At 33.2% G+C, this 16,999-nt stretch overlaps 2 protein-coding genes across 2 annotated transcripts; one reads left to right on the top strand and one right to left on the bottom strand.

Moving 5' to 3' along the window:
- The first annotated feature begins 3,454 nt into the window (after positions 1 to 3,454).
- On the top strand, positions 3,455 to 4,930 carry LOC129227749 (protein DDI1 homolog 2-like). The gene has a single exon (XM_054862354.1). The coding sequence runs from the start codon at positions 3,553 to 3,555 to the stop codon at positions 4,678 to 4,680; it is 1,128 nt and encodes a 375-aa protein (XP_054718329.1). The 5' UTR covers positions 3,455 to 3,552; the 3' UTR covers positions 4,681 to 4,930.
- Positions 4,931 to 15,674: 10,744 nt separating this feature from the next.
- LOC129227682 (pre-mRNA-splicing factor 38A-like) lies at positions 15,675 to 16,835 on the bottom strand. Its single transcript, XM_054862275.1, has one exon. The coding sequence runs from the start codon at positions 16,773 to 16,775 to the stop codon at positions 15,897 to 15,899; it is 879 nt and encodes a 292-aa protein (XP_054718250.1). The 5' UTR covers positions 16,776 to 16,835; the 3' UTR covers positions 15,675 to 15,896.
- Between the last annotated feature and the right edge of the window lie 164 nt (positions 16,836 to 16,999).

The following is a 16,999-nucleotide window of genomic DNA, read 5'->3' on the forward strand; positions in this document are numbered from 1 at the left end:
AAAAATAAATTAATTTTTAATTAAAAAAAACGCCTTCAAAAAACACCTAGGAACTAAAAAGCAAAAAATAACTGATTACACTTACATACCCAAACCTAGAAGTGAAATTTATTTTACAATTCCAGTACAAAAGTTAACTAAACTAAACACCTAATTATAAAATTAACACTGATTTTAATTACTATATGATGAATTATTTTAAATACCTAACTAATTATATACGATCTCTTAATTTTTAATAACCTTTTTAAGTCGGGGCCTCTTATAAACTACCACCTAACATAACTGCGTAGGTTTAGCTTTAGACTAATTTCGCGTTTAGTTAAATTAGTGTTTAATTCGGGATTCAGTGGGTTGTCAGCTACGTTAGGTATCAATTATAGGAGGCCCCGACTTCAAAAGGCTGTATTTCACTTCTAGGTTTGGGTTGGGTAGGAAATAGTATGTAAGTGTAATTGATTATTTTTTGCTTTTTAGTTCCTAGGTTTTTTTGAAGGCTTTTTTTTTTTTTAATTTAAAAGTGATTTTATCTCTTCTCAATGGTTCGACAGTGCAAAAAAAAAAAAAAAAAAAAAAAAACACTGGTTCGAGGTCGTAAAAAGAAAAAGACACACCGGTTAGAGGACGCAGGAAAAAAAAAACCAATGGCGCACAGGTTCGAGGGCGCAGAACAAAAAACAAAGGCCGGTGAGGCAGTCTGCCCTTATCTCTTGATCAAAGAAGTTTAAGACAAACTCATTCCCCCAAAAATTAATGCATTTCGATGTATTCGGAACTCTAGCGCTCGAATACGCTACCTTGCGGTGATTTATAAAACTGCGTCTGCACCTAAAACATTGCCACGTTGCGCATCACGTGTGTCTGTTGACGTAAACACAGGCAGTTTGTTCTGAGTATTTATTAACGCAATCGATGTGTCTTAGTTTGCTTTCAGCTACAGAAATTAATTCGTCCCTTAGTAGTATTCTCGAGCTTCTCAAAATAATGTTAGTTTTTCTTATTTCTTTCAAAAAAGTATTAAATGGTGGAAGCGTAAACAAGAAAACTCTGGATTAACAAAATTGGATAACGTTATACCAGGTAAATTTTTTTATTGTTTTGTATGAATTTGTAAGAATATGAGTTTTTTTTAATCTTAAATTAATTTAACTAATCATATTTTACAGCAGCATTTAGTTGGAATGGACAGTATGCAAAATATTTTCTTGAATATATTATCGTAGAACAAAATGAATAACCGAGAAAGAATTTACTTTATTCCTTTTATTCTCAGCTGAAAGGTTTCGCCAAATTTGTTTAGGGTTATAGTAGTTTTAGTATTGTGCAAGCAAAGTAGCCTTGGCGAGTTTTCGCGTTTTTAGTTAAACCATTTTTAATTTTTATCATGAGTGGAATAAAATGATAGTAAGATTACAGAATTCGATAAGTAAAAAGAAATAATGGTCAATCAACTGAAAAGAAAACTACCACCATATATAAACTGTGAGTACACATTTTATTTATTTTGTTCTGAGTGAATTTGAATAAATATCAGTTTTTCAATTCGATGAAAAAAAAACGAACTTAACAACATTGACTGGACACTTTTCTTTAACCTAATTCCACATAAATGATTTAAATAAAATTTGTTACTACAGTATCCTACTGAAATAGACAGTATGCAAATAAATTTTCTTGAAAATATTTATCGCAGAACAGATTGAAAAATCCAGAAAGAACGTTAAGAATTTGAACAATAAAAAATAAAAGTTCGCCAAAAATCTGTTTATAGTGTTATGGTTTTAAAATTATGTGAAAGAATAATGTATCTTGACAAGATTTCGCATATCAGGTAAATTATTTCCATGACGAATGAATTAAATGCATGATTTCTTTGGATATCCAATCATATAGTCATAGAAATAAATTATCTAGTGTTAAACGTTACTCTTGACAGTCCGCCACGTATGTGCACTATGTGACAAAAATGTCAACAACTGCTGGAAATGTCACGAAACTGAACTTAATATGTACTAATGTATAGAAAAAACGGTACAAAATGAAAATGCCGTTCGAAGCGAACCAAAAATTTATGAATTCCGAATTCAACATCGTGAAAATGGCTGCTTCAGAACAACTTACTGTGTGCTCTACATTAATTGTTTACTTTCGTAATACTTTTTGGTTTCTAATCTCTTTCTATATGGGTCAGAATATCCACAAGACTTTGAAAAATCTTTTCAAACGAATAAAGCGAAAAAATCATACATACGAACAAAAATCACAACACTTTTAGCATTTTCTTCGCTACCACATGTGTTTGTTTTAGTTTTCAATTCCGCCATTAAACAGTGACTGCAGTGCCCCCTATAGTTCGTTGGAGTTGCGAATAAAATTCACCAAAACTGAAATAAAGCATTTTACTTCTTTTTTGGGTCGAGGCAGGCAAGGGCACTGACCCTGCAGGGAGAAAGTAAGTTGCGAACTACATAAAATAAGCGAATTTAAGAGAAATTCTTGAATCAGTATTTTCCAAGGGCGCCCATATAGGGGGGGGGGGGCAAGGGGAGTCGAGCCCCCCCCCCCCTTAGAAATTAGGACTTCCTTGTTTTTAATATTTTTTTCTTTGCAAAAATGTAAAAATATTTTTCTTTTCCAACCATTAATGAATAAGCAATTAAAAATCTCCAATTTTAATGACTCTAATCTGTCCTGATATTGGTTTTCATGGGAAAATATCAAGCTAAACAATGGTTAAAATATCTGAGCCCCCCCCCCCTTACAATTTTGCATATGGGCGCCCATATGGTATTTTTTCCCGTTTTATCACAGCTTATTTAATTTAAGACGCCCGTCGTTTTGCCGTGCGCGGCAAAAACTTGTTCGGCGTCCAGAAACATGCAGTTTCATTATTTTAAGACTTTTCTTTTGATTTAAAAATCGAGCATTAGTTTTGAACTTAGAAATGTCGCCGAGCAATGATTAGTCATTTTTATTTAGCTCGAAATCGTTGTTTTTAATCATGTTCCTGATTTTAAATCTCTTTGTACCATATCAGAAAGTAAATGAAAACTCTCATTTTCTTTTAACTCTACAGCGTCCACGGCAGTTTTTTACGCAATCTTAAAGCCTGTATAAAGCCTGCAATATTTATCATGCGTACAAATCAGTCGAAGTTCAAGAATTGAAAGTAACGAGTTAATTTAACGCTACCAGCGCAATCAGTAACATTGACTCCAATCACAATACCCACAGATGAAAAGTTATGCAAACCATTAGTTTGTTCTTGAATTTGCTTCCAAAATGATGACAATGAGACCCTATTAAAACTTGAACTAAAAATTAACGCACCTTTTAAAAAAAAAAAATCTTTGATCTTTTAAAATAGAAGGTCAAGCCAACATTATTGTGTAAGTTCAAAAGTTGTGAATATTGCTGTGTCATTTTGGCAACAAAACGATTTGTTTAAGTTTTATTGTGTGGTTTGCATGCTAGAAGAGAAAGTTAAGCAATACTCTCTTTTTTGTTGTAAGCTTTTTTTTTTCAAATTGTTTTTATATTATTATTTTGAAAATGAGAATTTCAGTCACAACTTTGAGTGATCTTGTTATTACTATTGACATAAGTCCCGATATGGAGTTGGAAAACTTTAAAGCACTTTGTGAGTGTGAAATCGGTATACCATCACATGAAATGATCATTACATATGAAGGACAACCCCTACTAGACAGTAAAAAAGGCATCGGAGCGTATGGCATTAAGGAAGGAGATATCGTACTAGCTCTGCATAATCGTCTTGAACAAACTGCCAATCGAGCTCCTGATTTAGGAATAGATTTCAGTTCTATAATGGTTCCTGGGTCAGCTCCTCCACCAAATCCATCCCCTACAGCATCTAGCCCAGTCGCAGCTCCGACAGCGTCTTCACCTACTACCCGAGAAGATGAAGTTGAAAAACTAAGGATGTCGCTTATGAAATACCCAGAACAATTGAATTTACTAAAACAAAACAATCCTAGATTAGCTGATGCTTTTCTGTCTGGAAATAAAGATCTGTTTGCTAAAGTTTTGAATACGCAGCTTGCTGAAAAATCTGAACGTGAAAGAAAACGTATTCAGATGATGAATGCTGACCCCTTCGATCCAGAAGCTCAACGGTTGATAGCTGAGGAAATCAGACAAGATAATGTTGATTCTAATATGGAAGCAGCAATAGAGTACCACCCAGAGAGCTTCGGACAAGTTACTATGTTGTATATTAATTGTAAAGTTAACGGCCATCCAGTTCGAGCTTTTATTGACAGTGGTGCCCAAACAACAATAATGAGCCAAGCTTGTGCGGAAAGATGCGGCATTATGCGACTTGTCGATAAACGTTTTGCAGGGTTTGCCAAAGGAGTTGGTGTTCAAAAGATTCTTGGTCGAGTTCACTTGGGACACATAGAAATCAATAATGTATTCTTACAATCTTCTTTTTCAATACTAGAAGATCAAGTAATGGATATGTTGTTAGGGTTAGACATGCTTAAGCGTCACCAGTGTTGCATAGACTTGAAAAGAAACGTTTTAGTGATTGGAACAACTGGAACTGAAACTCCGTTTTTGAGCGAATCAGATTTACCAAAAGGTTTTGGAGTTCTAGGAGACTTGTGTGACATAGATCCTACAAAACCTGGGTCTTCAAACAGTGCAATCAAATAAGTGCAAAGAATCATAAATGTTCTAAAGCTTTTGTACTTGCATTTTACATCATAAAATGATTTTTTAACAAGATACTTTACAAATTTATTTCTTATTATTCAAATAGCCTTGAGCTTACAGTTGATTTGAAATTGCTGTGTAAAACATGAATTACATGTGTGGTCATTTTCAGTTTTTGTTTGCACTATATACATCTTGCTAATTTCGGTAATGATCTGTTTTTGTAATTTTTATTTGGTACCTATCTGTTAACAGGATTGATTATATAAAAAAAAAAACTTTTTGATATATTTTCTAAGGTTAATAAAATTTTTAAAAGAAGTTTGAACTACTTTACTTCTCAAAATTCTTTTCTTTGAAGTTGTATGTTATCAAATGTGTAGTGCTCGATTATCAACAGAATAGGGTGGCATGGTAACCGCAGATGAGCAAATTTCATGAATAACCGGTCAAGTTGGTAAAAAAATGTGTAATATATGCAATACAAAAAAAAAGATTAATAACACACACATGCTTTTAGTGTGGCATTTTCTTCTCGATTGTGTGATTTGATTAAATTTTATCTACCAGTAGTTTAGTGAGAAATTTATGGCTGTGCTATTGGTAGATGGAATTTGATTGAATCGAATTTGATCAGTTGTGTTAGAGTTGAATATAACCCTTAAGCTATTGCTAAAAAACAAAAACGGTGTGTAAAAAATGCAAGTTAAAAAATAATGGCCCATTATTGTAAACAAATTTTGAAAGCACGAGCAAATCATGCAAATGGAGATAATCAAGCAGATTTTCAGGTTTAGGGACTGTTGCAAAGCATTTCTGCATCCCCTTAGGGTCTCCATGGTCATCTTGCAATTGTGATGTTTGCAGGGGCGGAACCATGGATGGATGGATTTGGGAGGGGAACTTCTTTGGCAGTTTATATTTATGGGGGGGGGGGGGGGTATATGAAATTACTAATTAAAAAAATAACCATAAATATTGAGTTTTACAACTTACCCTCTGCATCTTATCGCTTCTTATAAAAAATTTTTTGCTTTTAAAATTTTGAAAGTAAAATTTTCAGAAAATAAATTAAAAAACCATTATTTACAATGTTATATTTATATTTTAATCCTAAAATTTTCAGCAACTGATAAGGGGGGTCCGAGGTTCTCCCCAGGAAATATTTTGAAATTATAGCCCTAAGAACGCAGTTTAGACGGCCTCAAATGTTACAGGGAGGAAAGGTTCAAGGGGCTTTCTGCGGAAATTTTTAGAAATTGAAGTTTTAAAAACGTGATTATAGGCAATATTTGTTGACGGTACAGTTAGAGACGGGACTTTTGGGAGCTGCCCCAGATTAATTTTTTTTATAGAATAGATCTAAAATCGATCACCCCTCCACCCAATCTTTCAAAATTGAAGTTCCTAAAATGCGGATACAGGTTAATTTTGATGATGTTACGAGCAGTGGGGTTCTGGAACTCTTATTAAAGAGTGTTTCGAAATTGAAGTCCTAGGAAACGAAGTTTTTTGGCGGTATTCAGTGACGAAGGTTTTAAGTGCTCTCTCCCTTAAAATTTTTCGAAAATTTTAATTTTTTCATTTTTAGATTTCCTACGAGAGCATTAGGCCGTTGTCCGTAAATTTTTCATAATTGACATCTTAAAAACCTGACTGTAGACCATATTTGGTAACTTTAGGATTTTGGCAATTTTTCAAATCTGAAGCTCCAAAAAAGCAATATTAAACGATTCTCGATGCTTTTAGAATGTAAGGTTAACACCTTACATTCTAAAGTCCTCCCCTGGAAATTTTTCGAAATTCAAGCCCTGAAAACGAGACTTGACACACTCTTTTAAGGTTTCAGCAGGGAAAAGGGGGCTTCCCAATTATGAAGACTTTCTTATTTTTAGACGGACTAGGAAAAAAAAAAAAGAGGTGGATGTAATTAACTGATCAATAAACTGCCACAATTGAAAATTTTAATTTCAAGGTTCTTTTCAAAAGAAATTTAGATTTATTCACGACATTCTTTTTTTCAACTTATTAAAATATCTTTGTTTTTCCAAGATCCGTCCTATTAATCTCTTTAATTGTAAGAAATGTTTTTTTTTTTAAAGAAACATTCTAATCAGCATTCTGAGGTGGTCCCCCACCCCCTCTGGTTGCGCCAGTGCATTGTAGAAGCTTGTAACTGAATTGTAGCTCTACACCAATGAATACAAAAGACAGTTTAAACAGGTTTGTATTTTAAAAGACTTATTTTGGAAGATTACTATAAAGCAGATGCATAAAAGCAAGTAAAAAAATTTGGGAGACTGGAAATGGCCCTAAAGTGGATAAATTGAACTACTACTGGGAAGCTGTATTGTGTCATATCGATGAGACTTTTAGCACGATGGAAAAGATTTACTCAGTCCCTGAACTCGAATTTTATGTAAACTTCTCATAGTCTTATAACCTTTGATGGAAGCATTCAATTTTTATATTTTTCTATAACTGTCTTTACATTCCTGCATGGCCGGATCCTCGATTTTTCAGAACCGGAGCAAAACCTAGATCCTGTCGCCCTTTAACCACCTTCGTTGAAATTTTATATCAAGGTTCAAAAAACAAGATGTAGTGTAAATTTGCATCCTCCTAGAAGCTGCTACCCGGCAACCAGGGGGGGAGGAAGGGTATTGACTATGTACAAAAGGTAAACCAAGGGTATTGGCTTACTGCTGCCTAAATCCGACAGTGCAAATCAAAAATCATTGAACTCATTCAAAAAAATCGCTTTTTAACATTTTTCTTTTTTTTTAAACTAATTTTTCAATTTTAAAATGTTGTCAACCCAAAATTTTCTGAAATTTCAGATCACAAACACCCCTGCTGTCTTTTCTCACTGGATGTAGGCATGTATGCATTAGTTTAATCATTCTGTAAAATTCGGAGCTTCATTTGGTGAACTGAGACTATCCCAGCTCCCAACAATTCAAGTTTGGGACGCCTCAGCCTGGTTAAGGTCCTGGCTTAATCCACTGAAAAAGAAATCATTTTCTGTTTAACTGGAGTCTGTATGTACCTTCCACACTTTGCTGTTTTAACAGTAATAACAAGAAACCTTTGTGCTGAAAAGAAAAAGCTAAAATCAACCTTACTAAAGCAGAAAATTCCAAAAAAAATTTTTTTACACCTGTTTTGAGGTTACAATGAACCCATTTTCCAATGCAGAAAACTTTTGAACTTCTTATGCAAAGCAGCAGCCAGCAATGAAGTTAACCCGGAATAACTCAAGCAAGATCCTGAGTAAATCCTATCACTTAAAACCTTATACTTTCGAGTGTGCAATTCAAGTGATATAAACCTGAACTTAGTAGTTAAAAGTTTCTAAATGTTTTCTTTCAAGAGCACCTGCCAGTAGCAGGTATTTTTCATTAGTTGAGAAACCATACACATTTTCATCATCTGCAACTGGAGGCCAAATTCAGAAAAAAAAAGCAAAACCCCTTATGCACAATTGGCTTGCTAGACTCACTTCAATTATGTCTGTTAACCGTGATGTGAAATTTGGTATGGATACATATTTTAGTGTCTCTCAGTGGTTTTATTTATTTCTGTTTTTTTTTTTTTTTTAAATATAATAAGTTTTTCTTTGAAGTGTGTTTAGTCTCTTAAAAATCGTTACAGTCAAACTTACATATAACGAGCGTCAAGGGACCACTCGCTCTATTTGCTCGTAATGACCGAGTGCTCGTAAAAAAACAAGTTTTCCAAAAATAATAAAAACGCAAACATATTTGCTTTATTTTTAAAAATTATTTTTGAACAGTAGCAAAAAAGTCGGTTGTTTTGCTTCACTGTGTTCTGACCTCTTGTGTTACTTTATTTAAGAAATGCTCTTGACCCGATTCATTTGCATCTCCGTCTGGCGTGAAAAAAGGTAGTTTTTATGCGTATCAAAAGCCATCAAGTATGTTGAGGGTTGTCCCACTTTAAATTTTTCATATTTGTAATTGCTTTCAATATATATATATATATATATATATTTTACTTTATCAGCTTGAAATTGAGCTGTAATATCCCCAGAAATAAATTTCAGAACAGATAGCATTGGAGTCAACATGCATATAATTTTTAAATGCTTCTTTACTCCTCAAATAAAATGCATTGAAATTCATTATCATTTTTTTCCCCACGTTTTAATACTAGTGCACAGCACAGTGCATAAAGAGGAATGTTGGTAAAAATTTTAGATATTTGTAACAAACTTGTTTCATTATTATTTTTTAACTCTGATAGTCCTGGGTCACAAGTAAGATGCTTAAAATTCTTCCCCATGCATTTTTTTTTTTTTTTGAGTAACTTGCCTTGTAAATCAAGTGCCCTACCTTCTAACAATGCCTAGCTACTGCCCTGCGCCTTGGACCGATTGACAATGAACATTTAGTATCAGAAAAATAAGTGTAAAATGCTTTTGAAACATGCTTGCTAGGGCATGATAGGACGTTCAAAACCATCAGAGAGTTAACTAAGGACATGATATTGCCCATTTATTGCAGAATGTTTTTTTTTTTTTTGTGATTATTCAATATTTAATAATTTTAAACAAGAAGCAGCTTTTTCTGTACTGTACAGCAGGGGTGCCCCCCCTGAAAAATACCCCTCAAAACAACCCTTCCTAGGTGGGCACCCCTGTGTACAATGCACATGCAGTGTATTGGTGGAGTGTACCGGTGGGGGCAGTGTCTCAACCTGCCCCACTTAGGTTGTTATTATATATCAACTTTTTAAAAGTTAAGCTTAGCAGTACAATACATTTTTTTAACATTTAAATTATTACTAGCTGCATCGCCCGGCTTTGCACGGTCCACCTCAAAAATAAAAGTTATGTCAAGTGACGCGAGTTCAACACTCAGGCTTGAACCAAAAAAAAAAAGTCGGTGTAGTTTTGCGGCAGATTGCGGAAAACCCCCCAAAAAAGTAAACAATTTAAATCCCCTGATTACAGAAAAAGCCTCAAAACAAAAACAAGAATTTTACCTGTTCATATTCGAGAAAAAGAAATGGCAACAGATCTTTCATCTCAATGATTTTCTTCACGCTGTAAATTTTAAAAAGCGTTCATCCGGAAAGTTGAGTTGAAGCACTGAATAATAATTTGAATGGAGGAAAGCCTTCGAAAAATATGGATTTTATTTTGAAATCTAAGAGTCATAATTAATAATTTTTAATTGATATCTCCGCTAATTATTATCGGAGGATTATGTTAAATAGCCAAACATGAAGACGGGAAGATGACGAATCCATCGATACCTGGTTCGATGGTCAGTTCACTGTCGTTCGGGAGAAGAAGCTTGGACATAGATAGATAGATACTCAGATTTTATATGTATAAGACTAGCTGCGTCGCCCGGCTTTGCACGGTCCACCTCGAAAATAAAAGTTATGTCAAGTGACGCGAGTTCAACACTCAGGCTTGAACCAAAAAAAAAAAAGTCAGTGAAATTTTGTGGCAGATTGCGGAAAACCCCCATAAAGTAAACATTTTAAATCCCCTGATTACAGGAAAAGCCTCAAAACAAAAACAAGAATTTTACCTGAGCATATTCGAGAAAAAAAATGGCAACAGATCTTTCATCTCAATGATTTTCTTCACGCTCACATAAATTTTAATAAAAGCATTGTTGCGGAAAGTTGAGATGAAGCACTGAATAATAATTTAAATGGAGGAAAGCCTTCGAAAAATAGGGATTTGATTTTGAAATCTAAGAGTCATAATTAATAGTTTTTAATTGATATCTCCGCTAATTATTATCGGAGGATTATGTTAAATAGCTAAACATGAAGACGGGAGGATTACGAATCCATCGATACCTGGTTCGATGGTCAGTTCACTGTCGTTCGGGAGAAGAAGCTTGGACATAGATAGATAGATACTCAGATTTTATATGTATAAGATGAAAGGACCTGTTTTAATTCCCACATGCTCTGATTTATATTATTTAATTTCCTACTTGAAATTTTTAGTAATGAAACCAACCATTAAGGTAACTCTGAACCTTGAAAACAGAAAGTTAAATAGATTAGTGTTTATCTGGTAATGTGAGAAAAAATAAGTACACTGAAGAGAAGGTCCTGCTCTCATTTATGATGTCCTAAAAGAACTAATATCTGTTTACAAAACTAAAGCTGAAATTTATCGTGTCCCAAGGCAGGCCATGTCAACATGGGCGGATTTAAGTGGAGGCAGAGGGGGACAATGCGCCCCCCCCCCAGTTTTGGGAGGACTTCATATAGTAACACATTTTTCAAAAATTAAAAAAAAAATCCTGATAATTTTTTCCTTTTTTGAATGGTTCAGAAGTGGAAATGAACAGTGAATGTCTTTTTCTGACAGGAGAAAAGAAAAAATAAATAACACAAAAATTTTAATACAAATAGTAAAGCTGTCACTGGGGCTCCTGAAAATGTGTGTAATTGACTATTTTGGACTGAAAACCATTTATGCAAGTATATAAATGAAAATATAGGCTAAACGAGCTATGCATTCAGCTGCAATACTTAAAATAATCAACGATTATTTTAACCAATTAGAATCTAAAACAAAGGGAAAAAAACTCAACCATCCCTTGCCCTAAGAGAACGATCTACTTGTTTTCTTTCATTTCAGAATGTGTATTTTCAACTTGCGTGATTTCAAAAGCTAGAATTTTTTGGTTGTTATGAAAGAAAGATGTTGAACTTTCTGCTTCCATATGTTCAAATGAAATTGGCTGATTTGAAGTGAATGATATTGTAAACAAAGTACAGAGCTAAAAGGTTTCTGTGTACAGCAAAATACTGTTGAGTGATTTAACAGTTAACATCATACTGAACAAATTTATGTAACAATGAAAAACTGGAAAAATTGTCCAACCATTGCACAAACAGAAAGGAAAAGCACTATGAACAATGTGTTGATTGTTTTAGGAAAAGAAAAATAGGAATCTCAATCCTTAGCACTTCGAAACTAAATTTCAGATTTTCTAGAATCATATATTGTAGAGAAAACGTTTGAATAGAAGAAAAGGTTGAGGGAGAAATGTTTCCGGCCCGAAAGTTTTGCACTTTTTTGTAAGATCACTTTATTACCTGATGAAATGTTTTTATACAAGAGTTTTATTTTTAAAGGAGAAAAATAGGTAAACAAAACTAATACGTAGAGCTGTATTTCATGCTCTCAGAAAATTTTCGGCTAGGTTTTTTTTTTTTAGAGAGAGAAAATAAATACTATCGCTAACTGAATAAATTTCAGTGACCTAAGCGTTTTGATTAATTGATTTTTTTTACTGAGAGGGAAAGTACCATTTTACTTACTTTCTAAATACCGTTTAAAAAGTCAGGTTAGTCATTATTATCTAAGTCTAAATAAGCCAGTCAGTGTTATTATTGAAATCTAAATTAACAATTCAGTCAGTAAAAGTTTTGGAAAAAATTGCTGAAATTTAATAAAAATTCCTAAAAACCAAGCACAAATTGGTAGAATCGTAAAGATGCTTTATAAAACCGTAAAAACTGAGGAATTTTCCTAAAAATTACAATCAATTGAAGAAAAATCTGCAGGTAAGAGCGAATTACAAACAGGGCGGGATTAGCCTATAAGTTAAACTAGCTATAGCTTAAGGGTTCTGCTTTGTGGCAGGCCCCCAACTAACAAAAAATTCAATGATTTGTTCTTAAAAAAAACTGGAAAGTGCTTAAAAAAACTAATTTTATTTTCAAACTAGCTTTTGCCCGTGGTTTCGCTCACGTTGATGTAGTTTTTTTTTCAATTAATTCAAGTTAATGGTCATTACAGGCAGAGGTCAAATAGTTACCAACACATTGTTTGTCTCTAGTTTCGCCGACATTTCAAATTGCCTGCCCCCTTAATGTATCAAAAGGTATGATTAAAACTGAAAATCAGGGGGAAGGGTAGTAAATGAAATGTCGGCGAAACTTGGAAGACACTCAAAAAATCACACAAAATAAATCTTGAAAACGTTCAGGAGTTGTAAAGAAGTTAGTTTGGGTAATTCTCAAAAAATCCAATTCGAGTGAGGTCAACTATTCTTAAATAAAGTGAAACAGTTCCCTTATAATCTCCAGATCTCCGTCAAATACATAACATCCAGCGCTACTCCGGAAATCTAAATTATTGTATAATGTGTAACTTCTTACCGTAGAAATCGTCCCAAAATAGGGTCAACAATGATGCTACCCGAAATGTTTCCAATAAACAGTAAAAATTTGGCAATTGTTTGAAATTGTGTGCAAAGACAAAGTAATGGAAGTTTTTTGCGCTGTTTATGAATTTGCGAATTAGTTGGCGAATTATTTTACGTGTTAACAAATTTAAAGAACGAAATATTAAAGAAATGGATATATTTGGTTACATGGTGAAAACCGAGAAACAGTATTGCGTAGTCTTTAGCTGCAAAAACAGCGACAGTTGGAAAAAATGCCAAATGCCTTAGCTATTGAAATGATTCCACAAAAAAAGTTTGGCTATATTCCAGCTGATCGATTAAATACCCAGTCAATACAAATAAATAAAAAAAACCATTAATTGCCTCAAAGTTGCATTAAAACGAAAAAAAAATCAGCCAAATCCATGTATTATTTGCCAATCTTGTGCAAAAATCTTACTTCAAGATTTGCCTTGAACAGTCACGAAAAGCAAAGATAGTCAACAATACAACAATACTCGTTATCGACAGGGAGTTGAGATGATACACTAAATATTGTATTGAGTTAAGGAAAGCCTTCGAACATGGAACTAAAAAGCTCATAACTCGATTTTTATTCTACTTAGAAATTTCGAACAGGTGCCATCTTCAGCAGAAAAATCAGAGCTTTCGATGGACATATAATGTTAATATGGGCAAGTATTTTTTCATCCCCATATTAGAGAATTTATACGAAAATTGTGTTTTATTGCCCCCCTAAGGGGATTTTGTCCTCCATAATGGGATGAAAACTACCCTATGTGTTATTCTGATGCATAAGCTATATTATTGTAAAGTTTCATAAAAATCCATTCAGTAGTTTTTGCGTGAAAGAGTAACAAAATGCTTGAAAATTTGAAAAAATGTGGCTACAAACCGCTAATGTTAAAATTTGTAACAAATGGGAGGGAGTCAGGGAGCAAATGAGCAAAGCAACAGAAAACAATATTTTGATTTATTTATTTTTTTGCTCATTAATGTGAAAACTGTTTCTACATTTGGGTCAAAAAGTTGAATGCTGAACCCTTTTCTGAATTTTATTTTATTTATTTATATTTTTGTTACAATTATTTTAAGTACTGCACAGAAATATATCTAGTATAATTTAACATAATGTAGAATGGTAGATAAATATTGATACTTGAAAGAGCGATGCCCCCCCCCCCCCGCCAAATATCAGAAAAAAAATCCAGAATGATTTTCTCGACATAGAAGAGGAAAACACTCAACTTTAAGTTTAATTGATGCAGTTTGTGCCATCTCTAAATTCTAAAATTTGGTTTTAACAAAAATTTTTTTTTTTTTTTTTTTTTTTTTTGCGAAATTTTTTGATTTTTTACAAAATTAATTCATTTTTCACAAAAAACGGACCCTGTGAATAATCCTGGACAGACCCCTGATACCAGTCTTCCTCTTAAATCCAATTCAAAAAGAACAATGTGCTAATACATTAATGAAAAGGACACACACAAAAGTAAAACATGGGCTTATATGCATCATAGGGAAAAAACAAAAATGGGGGAAGGGGCATTTAAATATGTTTAAAAAAACAACCTGACCCCCCCCCCCCCACAGGATCTTGGTCCTAAATCTGCCTATGATGTCTCAAGGTGCCCTACAGTCCCCTATACTAAAAATAGCACAAAATGAATTTTGTACCAAAAATTCGAATAGAATCTGCATTTTTAAGCACTTATATTTTAAAAATCAACTTACAATCTCTCAAAACAATGAAACATGCAATGCATGTATATAATAAAAATTTATTAAAAATGTCAGAATCTTCTTTTTCTTTATCAAAAATTGGAATAAAATTGAAATGTGTAGGAAACAACACAGGTAGAATCAGGGTTGGGTTTTTGACATCAAAAACTTATTGAAAACTGTCAAACACTGATATTGTTAAATAGTGATAATGGATAATTTTTATAAACACGTATGGTTTCTTGATGCTGATCAATTATTTAACTGTAATTTGCACATAAAATTAATAATAATTAAAATAATTTTATAAATTTTGTTTTATATGAATTTAATATGCTGTTAAAACAGTTATGAATCTTCAAACTAAAATCCAGTTTTCAAAGATGTTCTGTTTAAATTTTTTAATAACGGAAACAAGTAGTTTCAAGTAAGTTTCTTCATTCCTTCCGAGTCGGGATTTATGTAATGTCTTTTTTCTTTTGAGTAAAAGTATAACTATAAGTTGAACAGCACTCTATGATTAATTATAAATTATCTAAATACTTTGGATGCTATTATTTTTTATCGTTTATAATTAACTTTGTGTGAGCTAATACAAAAATTTTGTTTATAAAAATCTAAAAGGGGAGTTTTTGAGGTCATGGTTAAAACCGGATACAACCTACAACTATAAAAAAATTGCCAACACTAGGTAAAGTACATTTTGAATAGAAAATCTAGGGGAAAATATCAGAATTATTTAGAACTGTAATATATAACAAAAAAAAAAAAAATTGTCAGACACCAACACATTTCTAAATATGATAACTTTCTCACAACCTTTGTAAGTAACTAAATCATAACCATTAAAAATTTTTTTAAAAAGGAAGTGATATGTTTAACATTTACTAACATTTACTATGATGAAAACTATTTCAAATTTAGATAAACTATGATTTGAAAAAAATGGTATCATAACCACACTTTATCCTAACGTGGTGTTGCATTGAAACAGCCTGCTGGGAGATAGTTATGGATACAAACATAAGAATTACTAAAGTAAAAAGGAAAAGATGCTCTGGTGAAAAACCAGAAAAATGAGAAAAAAATTCAACGTTTTATTTTATAATCATCACCCCTTGATTTTGAACACATACAATTATGAATCAGACTGAACGTTGTTTTACAATTATAGCAGATATTTTTACTATTGATCTTAATGAAATACATAGTAAAAAATCATAGTTATGCAAATGAAAGAAATCTCACATACTGGTACAGTTGACAAAAAATGAGAGTGCTTGTAATATTTTGTAAAAATCAATGTTTGCTGTGATGGCTAGTTTTTCTATCATGATCTCTCTTCTTACGAGGGGACCTGGATCGATGCCTCCTTTCATTTCTATCATCTCTTTTAGAATGATGCTTTTCTCTAGATCTGCTACGATGATGTCGACGATTACTCTCTCTTTCTCTTTCTTGATGCCTAGATCTATGCCTATGTGGGGATGGGCTGTGTCTGCGTCTGGAAGACGGTTCTTTTCTTGACACTTCAGAGGCTTTTGATCGTGATTTTTCATGAACGGTGGTAGTTACGTTTTCTTTCGCTTCCTCTTCTTCTGATTCTGGATCATCCAAATCATCCTCGAGAGCACTAATTCTTGGCTCTAGATCATTATTTGCTTCCAAAATGTGTCGCTTTTGAATACGCGGCAATATGACGTCACATAAACGTTCCTCGTGAAGAATTTCATCAATGAATTCATCCATGTGAACAATTTCAAATTCTCCTTGACGACTTTGCCTACGTAATTTTCTGTAATCATTGTAAAGTGGCTCAAGATATTTATAACAATCAAGCGATGTTCCAACTAACCTCATGTAGAAAGCCCCCAAGGCGCGAACGTATTTGAAATCTTCTTGACGAATAAACTCAATGACTATATCTTTTTCAGGTTGAATCTGGAGCATTTTAAGGACGAGACATAGAAAAGGTGTAGGTTTAATATTACCTCCAAAGACACCACCAATGAATTTTAACTCCATAGCTTTGTCGACTAGCAATTCCGCCGACAATGCGAAACATTCTTCCTTCCAATATCTAGCATCATATATCCTAGACCGAATAATTTTTTCGATAAGATACTGAGGATTTGTTCCTCGCACGGATTGTGCATCCTTTACCGTCCTGTTTGCCATAACATTCAATTAAAGAAATTAGAAATACTTTGATGTTTACCGTACGTACTTTTTGTTGACTTTTTGGAAGGCATTCATATCACTTCACTTCTCATCGACTTAACTCTGTGTTTACGAGACAGGCATATCTGTTTATTAGTCTTTCGGTCTATTAAACCGACTAGCATAAATAAACCAATCATTGAGGCCTCCGCTAATGCAAAGTTGGCTTTGCCTCCTTTATA

This window comes from Uloborus diversus, chromosome 8 (assembly GCF_026930045.1).
Source record: "Uloborus diversus isolate 005 chromosome 8, Udiv.v.3.1, whole genome shotgun sequence".
NCBI lineage: Eukaryota > Metazoa > Arthropoda > Arachnida > Araneae > Uloboridae > Uloborus > Uloborus diversus.